The following is a 10,699-nucleotide window of genomic DNA, read 5'->3' as shown; positions in this document are numbered from 1 at the left end:
CGACGCTTTAAAGGGACCCGCGACCAGTTGGCGCAGGGGATGCCCCTCCCACTACAAATGAGAACAAGTTTATTTTCCCGTTTATTTAACACCCACCCTATCCTTGTCCAAAGTCCGACCCGACTGGCCCAAGCCCTCACGGGGCGCGACTGGCAGCCGGCCCTTAAAAGCGAAGGGTAAAATAAATAAGCTTGGGTCTCCGCACTCCGGGGGTGGTGGTGGTGAGGGGGCTAATGTCCAGTAGCAGTCCGGGTCCGAGTCAATTCACCAGCAGCGAATGCTCCTCCGAAGCGTCCCTGAAGGAAGGGCAGTGTTAGCGGAGGTGGAAAGCATCTGTTCCCTCCGTCCGCTTCCCTTCCACCAGCCAATCCCAAACCCGAACCAAACCAGCCTCGAACCTGCCACAACAGCAAAGGAGGCTGCAGGCGGAGCCGCTCCCGCGGCGGAATTTGCCGGAGGTGGGGCTGTCCTGGCACTGCGCGATGTAGGCCTGGAGCTCGCTCACCTCTGCGCCCGCTCCGCCTGGGTGCTGGGGAGAAAGACCCGGGACCCACATGAAAGACACCCCTGCCCTCCCCATCCTCTCCAACCATCTGAATCTCCTCCCTGATCCTGGTGGACCAACCAGGCTCCCTCCTCTGGGGCTTTGTACATGCTGTGCCCTCCACCTGCTGGTTCCCCGTGCTTTGCTTCACCTGGAGACATTCCCTGACCACTGAATGTGTCTCTCCGCCTGCGGGGCCACCACCTAGAGCCATACTGGACCCAATCTGGGTGCTTGGCAACCACCTACTGACTTGGGTGCACACAGCGGAAGCAAGGTCTGGGTTTGTACCCCCAAGGCTGATAGACATGTGTGATCTTTAAGTGCTAGAGGAAGACCTATAAGGGCTCCTTGGGTCTGAGTGACAGAATTATGTCTGTTGCCTGGCTGTATGTCCAGGCACAGGCCGGTGCAGTCTTCTGCATTCCCAGTTGCAGGGATGTTCTGGCTTTCAGCCTCTTTTTCACCCCTCCCAACCTCATGGGAGCACTCTCTTCTCCAAATCCTTTCTAGCAGTTCCTTCTCCCTGGTGCGCTCTCTCCTGGGCTCTTGTCTCATCAGTCCAGAATGTTCTGAGATGATGGAAAGGTTTGATATCTATGCTGTCTAAATCTGGTAGCTACTAACTGCACTGGCATTTGGGTGCTTGCTCTATGCCTGGTGTGAGTGAGGAACTGAATTTAGAATTGTTTCATTTTCATGAAAGTCAAAGTGTAACTAGTCAAGTGTGTGGCCAGAGACCAGACAGCACATTTTAGAAATTTGCCTGGACTCAGCCTAACACCAGTCTAAAGCAGGAGGCCTCTGTAACCTTCAGTTTATACCACCTCCATCGGTAGATTGCCATACTCTGGTTTGTCCATTATCCATCCTGCCCACCAGTGCTGGACAGACACCTGGCACCAGGCTTGCAACACAACAGGCCCCCAAACACATCTGCTGAAAGATGTGTCTGCTGACAGATGTGTCACACCTGTCTACCTGTCACGCCCGCGTTCTGCTCTGGGCCCTGCAGCCTGCAGGACCACCATCATTCCCTAGACCCACAGGACACAGGGGCTTGGAGCAGCACTTCTGGAATCACACAGTTTCGGGATGAGCTGGGTCCACCATCTGCCTAGTAGCCAACCTTGGGCGAGTCAGTGAAACTCTATGGCTTGGTTTGTGTGTGTTCAGTCACTCAGTTGTGTCCGACTCTTTGCAATCCCAGGGACTATAGCCCACCAGGCTCCTCTATTCAAGGGATTTTCCACGCAAGAATGCTGGAGTGGGTTTCTGTTTCCTACTCCAATGGCTTGGGTTCCCTGTTGGTAAAAGATGCAGGAATCCTACCTGGCCCCACACCTTGATAAAACTGAGAATGCAGCAGCTGTGATGGTATCAGCCCCTCTTGAGCCCCCCACTTCTGAGCTAACCTCTCCTTTGGCCTCGTGGAGTCTCCCATATTCTTTCCCAGGGTCCTTCTCGCCTCACCCCAATGTGGCCAACCTCGAGGGACTTACAGCCTGAGTTTGGGGCTGTGTGCTAATGCATGTGGGGTGGCCCACAGGGAGGTGGCTGACCTTGATGGTGTCGTAGGCGCCTGTGATGAGCGCGATGAAGAGACTGAGCACCATGTAGATGAACAGGCTGATGAAGGAGTACAGGTAGAGCTGAGAGAAGAGCCAGACCAGGCTGCTGCGGCTCTGCTGCGCCTGCATGGCCGCGAAGGTCACGAACATGTCATCCCCGTTGATGAGCGAGAACAGGCACTCGGACACCATGGACAGTGAGCGGAACTGCAGGTGGGCAGCGTAGTAGGGGGGTCAGAGCAAGCTGGGGGCGTGGCAGGGGCTGGGATGGGGCTGGTAGTGGCATTGGGGAGTCAGAGGGGACAGCAGACAGAGCACTAGTAGTCACAGTAAGGCCAGCTCGGGGGGATGGGTCACTGAATAAGGATCAAGGCCAGGGTCACTGGGTGGGTTCAGAGAGGACAGCGGATAGAATTGCTGGAGACCAGGGATCAAGGTGGGTCGTTCAGCGTCACCAGATCAACAGCAGATGGACCCGCTGGTGTCAGAAGACTCAGGAAGTAAGAAGGGGAGCCAGGGACCCTTGGACAGTGGGTCATGAGCGCCACCCACAGGTCCCTGCCAGCCCCTACCTTCACATGGTAGGGCCCCAACACGATCCAGCCGCAGAAGCAATAGCCCAGATAGATGACGGCCACACAGCAGCAGAAGCGCATGACGCTGGGCAGGGCCACCCGCAGCGTGGCGATGAGGATCTGTGGAGGGAGGAGTTGGGGGGCGGACAGTGTGGGCATACCCACAACACAGGCCAGCTGGGGTGACCAGTGAAGCTGGAAGGAGCCTCATAAGGGGCAGCAGGGTGCTGAGAGCACACCCCCTTGGCTGGATTCAGCTGGCAAGGGGTTGGGGATGAAAGTGGGCTCACGAAGCCCCTGCCCATGTAGAGTGACAGGTATGTCTGGCAGGGGTGAGGGGGCAGGTATGGGGAAGAGGCTCCTGGTGGGTCATCTGCAGGGGCTGTTGATGGCAATACGGGTATGATTTATCTGGGGGTCGAGGGGGTGGGAATTAAGGGACATGTGGCCGCCACCAAGGGGGCCCTGCCTGCATATCTGAAGCTTACATTGTACTTATGGAAGAAGGTCAAGTAGCGGATGACTCCGACCCAGACTAGCAGTGTTGAGGTGCCCAGGAGGATGCTGCAGACGTCGTAGCTTGCCAGGTTCTAGGGGCGGGAGTAGCGTCAACTCCATCTGCCCCTTCCCTGGGGATGGCATTGGCAGGGAGTGGGAGAGGGGGACAGGGCTGGAAGGAGATGGGGTGGGGAGGCAGGGCGTGGGCTGGACCCACCTTGGCTTCGATGCCAATCTTCATGATGGTACCCGAGATGGTGAGCATGTCGCTGGTGACCAGAAGGATGTACCAGCCATTGACAAATTCCAACCGCTCCCACAGGCTGATGACCCGTCCCCGCCGTCGCCACATGAACCTGACAAATTCCTGCAGGGGTAGGCGGGTGGGGTGAGGGCTGGTCTGGGCAGGGGAGGCTCCCCACCCTGGTGGCCCCAAGGGTCCCAGAGCTGGGCGAGGCTGGGGCTGGCTCTCACGTTCTGCAGCAGGAAGCCTCGGAGCAGTGAGCGGGCGCACAGCAGGAAGGAGAAGGCGCAGGTAAGGATCACAACCACGTCAAACAGGAGCCGGAAGCTGTTGTCTCCTGCGGGGAGGGGCCAGGCCCGGGGGGCTTCAGGGCTGCTTTGGGCTGTCAGTGGGCTCATAGGTTTGTCTGGGTGAGTCAAGAGCTTGGTTCATACTGGTCTGGGGCTCGGGGCTCCCAGGGAGATTCAGAGCCCCTGGGCAGCACTGGTTCAGGGCTTGGGGGCTCACCATGGCCAAAGACGCTGGGGTGCTTACACTCCTGGATGTGGGCCTGGGTCTCTAGGCTGATGGGGACACGCCCACTGTGTGCCTTATTGTCAAATGTGATCTGCAGGGGTGCAGTGAGATGAGACGGGACAGGGTAAACCTCTGCAGACCCAAGGCTCCCAGACCTGCAGGATGGATGGTCTGTCCAGCCCCAGCCTCCCCCATCACTCCCACACTGCTCCTGGCCCAGGGTCCCCCAGCTCCAGAGTTCAGGAGTCCTGTGCCCCGCCCCCCACCCTACCCCGTCAGGGGCTGGTTCCTCACCCACACCCCAGGGACCGTGGGCTCACCAGGATACTGAAGGTGTAGCAGTCTGGGATTTCATTGTTGATCAGGCTCTGGAGGTTAATGGTCTTCAGCTGGAAGTGGATGGTGACGTTGATCAGCCTGGCGGGGAGGCTTGGGTGAGGGGGTGGGTGGGCTCTGCCTGAGTGCCAGTGCTCTGCCCCATGCTGACTCTGCAGCTGGCAGAGGAAGTGCTCACGTGGCAGCTTGGCCTGCCCAGCCCGGGCTTGTGGGGAAGTGGCTGCCCCCTCCCCCAACACTGAAGGTGCCTGGAGTCCTGCCTCCCCGCACCCCCAGCCCCCTCGATCGGTCAGACAGTACTTGTGGAATTTGAGCGTGAGGTTCCTGTAACTGGCGCTGCCATCCGAGAGGGAGAGATCATCACTGGGGGGGACGGGGGGTCTCTCAGGGGGGTCCACCCGGATACAGTCTGAGGACAGGGAGTCAGGGAGGGGACACTGGTGGCAGAGGAGGCACAGGCAGGTCTCCCCAGAGTCCCCGACAGCCCCCTTCCCTGCTTTACCACTCCCTTCGTATTTCCACATTTGTCTGTTTCTGTTGTCTACCCCACAAGGGTCAGGCCCAGTCTATCTAACCCCGTACACAGGCCCCAGTGCCTGGTGCTCTGTGGCCCCAGGTGTTTAGAGAATGAATGACAGCGAAACATAACATGCAGCTCTGTCTGCACACCAAGCAGCCAACTCATCATCACATCATCCTCGCCACCCTGTCTTCCAGAAGAGCAGGAGGGATTTTCAAGTGGGATTTTAATCCTAGCAGCCCGGGCTCCTGACCACTGAGCCCTGCCCGGCCCACTCACCCGTGACGACCATCGGATCAATGTCAAATGTGTCGTTGGCTGGGTCCACGTGGCCCCGGTGGTAGTAGCACTGGCAGAGGGCCAAGGCCGAGCCGTTGGCCCAGGGGCCGCCCCCGCCCCGCACATAGGCATACCGGCCCAGGGACACGTCTGGGAGTGTCAGGTACTGCGGGCAAAGGAGGGGAGGATCTGTCAGCCCCGCCCGCTCTCCCCTGAGGGCCCAGCTGCCCAATGGCTCCTGGCCACCCGCACCTGGTCCACGGCATAGAAGATGGCCTGGTATAGCTGCTGCCGCGTGTAGGCTGCGAACGTGTCATCTGCCCCATCCGTGTAGCCCAGCAGGAAGAGGTGTCGGAAAGCGATGGTGTTCTCCTCCCGGAACGTCACTGCCAGCTGGTTGCTGAGCCCAAACAGGATGAGCTGGTAGGAGGGACAAGGACGATGGGGATCTCCCACAGTGCATGAGTGGACGGAGAGAAGAGAGGGCCCTCCCCATGAGGGCAGGCCTTCCATACGCAAACAGTGGCTGCTCATAGAACTCACGGCAACAGCTAACGTCCATTACATGTGTACTGGGTGCCAGCTGCTGTGCTAAACCCAAACCTATGGGGAGAGTCAAGCTCCAGGAGTTGGTGATGGACAGGGAAGCCTGGCGAGCTGCAGTCCATGGGGTCACAAAGAGTCAGACATGACTGAGTGACTGGACTGAACTGCACAGGGTAAGCACCACTGCTGGCTCCTTTTGCTGTTGTTCAGTCGCTCAGTCGTGTCCAACTCCTTTCGATCCCATGGACTATCCGTGGGATAGTCCTCTGTCCGTGGGATTTCACTGGCAAGAATACTGGAGTGGGTTGCCATTTCCTCCTCTAGAGGATCTTCCCAACCCAGGGATTAAACCTGCGTCTCCTGCATTGGCAGGTAGGTTCTTTACCACTGAGTCACCTGGGAAGCCCCTCACTGGGCTCCTTTACTGACAGGAGATTAGAAGCATGGTGACATACCCAAAGGCACTAGACCAGAAGCTCTCAGGACAGGGGCTGAGTCTGACTCATCATGGAGTCCTTGGAGCCCAGCACAGATCCTGGGAGAGGGAGGGAGGGAGGGCAGTGGTCTCTGCAGCCACCAGATCAGTTTTCTTTGAGGGTCAGCACAGCATCAGACTGCCAGGGTCCACATGCCAGCTCCCAAGGCTTAGTTGCTATGTGACTTTGGACAAGTCCCTTAACCTTTCTGAGCTTCATTTGTCTCATCTATAAAAAAAGTGCAACAACACTGACCAGAACCTTAGAGGGCATTTGTGAAGCTTAAAGGAGCTGCTCCTGTGCAGGTCCCAGAGGGCTTCCGACTGATGAGTGCCACATGCTGCTGAGGGGGCAGGACTAGGCTCTGACTCTAGGCTTTTCCCCTTCAAGGAAAATAGGGCCCACAGGTGGAATTCTGGGGGCAGGGGCGAGTGGTACAGGTCTCACCTGCACGGTGACCACCAAGATCTTCACCACTTGCAGCATAAGCTTGAAAGGCTTTCGACCCTTGGCCCGGAATTTATCACAGGGGCTCATGAAGAAGTACTTGAGACGGCGACGGAGATCTTCCTCTTCTGGAGGGGTTGAAGGGGCTGGGGAAGCCCCTGTCTGAGTCCCATATCCAGGGCTGGGTGTCAGAAGCCGCTCGGTCTCTGTGAGATGGGAGGGAGGGGGAAGTGGGGACCAGGCCGAGACAAGTTTACCTGCCAATAGGGGAGGCAGGTCCCAAGCTCCAGCTAAGAAAGAACTCTGAGAGATCTAAGGAAAACCAGAAAATTTGTAACATTTTACAGATATTTGCAGCAGTGCTGGTCAAAGACTATAAATCACTTGAAAGAGCCTGAACTGATTCCTGGCCCTGCCTCAGGGCACTCAGCTTCCCTGAGTCTCAGCTTCCTCGACTGCAAAATGGGGCAATAAATTCTCTCACTTAGGAAGCTAAGGATTTGATACTTACAAAGCATTCCATTCCTAAGCCTCAATAGTTCCTCAACAAGTAGAGGCTATTCTATTTTTTTGTTTGTTTGTTTTTCCCCCCTTCTTTTTGGCCATGCCTAAGGGCGGAGAAGGCAATGGCACCCCACTCCAGTACTCTTGCCTGGAGAATCCCATGGACGGAGGAGCCTGGTAGGCTGCAGACCATGGGGTCGCCAAGAGTTGTAAATGACTGAGCGATTTCACTTTCACTTTTCACTTTCATGCATTGGAGAAGGAAATGGCAACCCACTCCAGTGTTCTTGCCTGGAGAATCCCAGGGACGGAAGAGCCTGGTGGGCTGCCGTCTATGGGGTCGCACAGAGTCGGACACGACTGAAGCGACTTAGCAGCAGCAGCAGCAAGGGCTTGCAGGATCTTAGTTCCCAGACCAGGGACTGAACCCAGGCCGCAGCAATGAAAGCACCAAGTCCTAACCACTAGACCACCAGGGAACTCCTGAAAGTGAAAGTGAAGTCGCTCAGTCGTGTCGGACTCTTTTCGACCCCATAGACTGTAGCCTACTATAGACCGTAGCCTACTATAGGCCATAGCCTACAGGCTTCTCCATCCATGGGATTTTCCAGGCAAGAGTATGGGAGTGGGTTGCCATTTCCTTCTCCAGGCGATCTTCTCGACCCAGGGATCGAACCTGGGTCTCCCGCATTGCGGGCAGATGCTTTACCCTCTTAGCCACCAGGGAAGCCCAGCGAACTCCTAAATAGAGGCTATTCTAAGCATCACTGATTCCTTTCAATCCTGACCAGCCCAAGAAGAAGTCCAAGTTTTCAGCAACTGCTGGTCATAGTTGGTCACAGCAGCTGAGAATAGTCCCTGACATACCCCCATGATCCCCACTGGAAGAACCCTGTTTCATTCCAAGGTCTGGCTGACTCTCTGCCTTGCCCAGCCACCAAGATGAAATGTGGACACTCTTAGAACCTGTCCCACAGTGAGGGCCACCTTCAGATCCCTTTGGCACTCAGATGCTGTTGTGGTTGTTTACAAGACAGCTGGATGGGAAACCAGAGGGTGGGGCACCTCCCTGGCTGGGATCACAGCTAATCCACCCCAGGCTCCAATGACTAGGACATCTCTGAGATGTCTGTAGCTAGTTTAAAAGATGATCAACACATGGGCATTCCTCCAGGCTTCCCTATGAGAGGCAACTGAGCTTCCACGGGTTTGGAGATCTGAAATTGAGTTAGGCGCCTGGGTTTAAAGTGGCAACCCCGCCCCAGCAGTCCTGCCTGGGTTTAGAAAAGCTGAGCATTTGCCTCCTGGCCTGGGGAAGCAGAGTCTGGGAGTCTGACGTTGGGGCGGGAGGGTAGGGGTGGGGGTTGGAGAAGCTGGGGCCGCAGTCGGAGTTTCAACAGAACTAAGCAATCCGAATCTAGGCCCGGGATGCAAATCCTGGGACCCTCGCCGCCGCGAGTCGAGAAGCTGGCGGCTCGCCAGCTGCCTGAGTTGAAGGTACTCAGAGCACAGCCCGGAGTCCCGCCACTTAGAAGGGAGAAGCTGGTGCCCACCCGTCACATGTGGGCAGCCTGCCCTTTCTGCCTAGGCTCTAGGAGCCGTCAGTCCATACCGACGCCACCGGGAAGCTAAGAGGTGGGCATGGGAGCTGAGGAAAGGGAAACCCGGAGCTCCGCCGTCCCAGGTAGGAGAAGCCGTCCGCAGGTTCGCAACCCGCGTTCCAGAGCTCGCCGGATTGCCTGCGCCCTCACCTGAGCCGCGCGGGCCTACGGGGACTGCCATGTCGGGGCCCGGAGCGCCGGACGCCGCCGGGCGCTGCGGGGCAGCCGGGGTCCGAACGCCCCGCGCTGTCACTGCGGCCTCGCTCCCTGGCGGTGCAGCTTCAAACCCTCCCGCATCAGCTGACTCGCGCCTCAGACACGTGACCACCGCGGCCAGGGAGGCAGGCGACCAAATCCGGTCCCTCCCCCTGCGCCACGACATCCCCTGCCTGAGCAGCGCGCAAGCGTGCCTCGGATGGCGGCTGGCTTCCTCTAGGCGGTCGCGAGGTCCTAGCGCCGAAGGTGACAATGTGCTTGGGGGATGGGCCGGCTGTGAGCGTGCGGACTTAGGACTGACTCAGTCCTGGCTCCCTGTCGTTCCGGCGTCCAGTGCCAATCTCATGGCTTCCATGTCTAATGCTTGACCCCTTTCCCTCCGCGGTGTAGGATAAGGATCCTGTCTCAAGGGTGTCCGGCTCCATCCTCCCAGAAACCCTCCCTTACTCTCAACCCCCTCTCATCTGACCTATCATCAATCCTACTTCTTTTCCTAATTGTATCCTAAATAGGACCACTTTCCTCCACTACTATGGCTGTCAGCCCAGAGTCTCCCAACATTCCTGGCTTGGACCACTGCAACAACCTCCCTGATCTTACGCTCCTATTTCTGATCCCCCTCCATTCCCCTCTCCATCCAGCAGCCAGAAGGGTCTTCCAAAAATAACTGATAGTCCTCTGTCAGAACCTGCTGGTAGCTTCCCATTTCTCTTGGATGACAAGCAAACTCCGCTCTTCAATCTACTGAGCCCTCTTTTCCAGCCCCACCTACCTCCTCCCCTATCTCATCTCAGTGGCCCCAGGGCCTTAGTACAATCTTCTTGCCTTAGGCAAGAAGGCAAGTGATCAGATCAGTTCAGTCACTCAGTCGTGTCCAACTCTTTGCGACCCCATGAATTGAAGCACTCCAGGCCTCCCTGTCCATTACCAACTCCCGGAGTTCACTGAGACTCACGTCCATTGAGTCAGTGATGCCATCCAGCCATCTCATCCTCTGTTGTCCCCTTCTCCTCCTGCCCCCAATCCCTCCCAGCATCAGAGTCTTTTCCAGTGAGTCAGTTCTTCGCATGAGGTGGCCAAAGTACTGGAGTTTCAGCTTTAGCATCATTCCTTTCAAAGAAATCCCAGGGCTGATCTCCCAGTCCAAGGGACTCTCAAGAGTCTTTTCCAACACCACAGTTCAAAAGCATCAATTCTTTGGCGCTCAGCCTTCTTCACAGTCCAACTCTCACATCCATACATGACCACAGGAAAAACCATAGCCTTGACTAGACGGACCTTTGTTGGCAAAGTAATGTCTCTGCTTTTGAATATGCTATCTAGGTTGGTCATAACACGCTCCTAACCACCACTTCTGGGTCTTTGAAAAACTCCTTTAAATGCCATGTGCCTCAGTGTCCTCATTTGCAAAAGGGGAATACTCAGTTATCTGTCTCATGGAGCTGCTGAGAGAATTAAATGAGAGGGCTTCCTTGATGGTCCAGTAATTAAGAATCTGCAGGGAACACAGATTCTATCTTGGTCTGGGAAGATCCCACACAGCACGGAGCAACTAGGTCTGTGTTCCACAACTACTGAGCCAGTGCTCTAGAGCCTGTGAGTCACAACTACTGAAGCCTGTCTGCCTAGAGCCTGTGCTCCATAAGAGAAACTAAAGCAATGAGAAGCCTGTGTACCACAACCAAGTGTAGCCCCTGCTCACTGCAACTAGAGAAAAGCCCACACACAGCAATGAAGACCTAGCATGGCCAAAAGATAAATAAAATTGTTTTAAAAAAAGAATTAAGTGAGAAAATGCAAATGCATAGCACAAGTCTGGACCAGCA

The 10,699-nt window shown here is 56.4% G+C and overlaps 1 protein-coding gene across 1 annotated transcript; it reads right to left on the bottom strand.

Moving 5' to 3' along the window:
* Positions 1–68: 68 nt before the first annotated feature.
* MCOLN1 (mucolipin TRP cation channel 1) lies at positions 69–8,947 on the bottom strand. The gene is made up of 14 exons (XM_086409520.1): positions 8,808–8,947; positions 6,553–6,758; positions 5,336–5,503; positions 5,084–5,249; positions 4,585–4,693; positions 4,269–4,365; positions 3,940–4,039; positions 3,663–3,769; positions 3,406–3,555; positions 3,179–3,280; positions 2,688–2,810; positions 2,107–2,322; positions 399–529; positions 69–296 (listed from the first exon to the last, which is right to left on the bottom strand). The coding sequence occupies exons 1-14, from the start codon at positions 8,836–8,838 to the stop codon at positions 260–262; spliced, it is 1,743 nt and encodes a 580-aa protein (XP_086265646.1). The 5' UTR covers positions 8,839–8,947; the 3' UTR covers positions 69–259.
* Between the last annotated feature and the right edge of the window lie 1,752 nt (positions 8,948–10,699).

Source organism: Bos grunniens, chromosome 7 (assembly GCF_055505025.1).
Source record: "Bos grunniens cultivar Pamir isolate PY7600 chromosome 7, Bosgru_T2T1.0, whole genome shotgun sequence".
Lineage (NCBI taxonomy): Eukaryota > Metazoa > Chordata > Mammalia > Artiodactyla > Bovidae > Bos > Bos grunniens.
This window is presented reverse-complemented; position numbering and strand designations above follow the sequence as displayed.

Bases quoted from the DNA above. Each gene is read 5' to 3' on its own strand.
- MCOLN1 (XM_086409520.1), bottom strand. From the start codon at position 8,838: ATGGCAGTCCCCGTAGGCCCGCGCGGCTCAG. The intron at 5,250-5,335 runs GTGCGGGTGGCC...CTTTGCCCGCAG, and splicing joins TCTTCTATGCCGTGGACCAG to TACCTGACACTCCCAGACGT. The intron at 4,040-4,268 runs GTGAGCCCACGG...GCACCCCTGCAG, and splicing joins GCTACACCTTCAGTATCCTG to ATCACATTTGACAATAAGGC.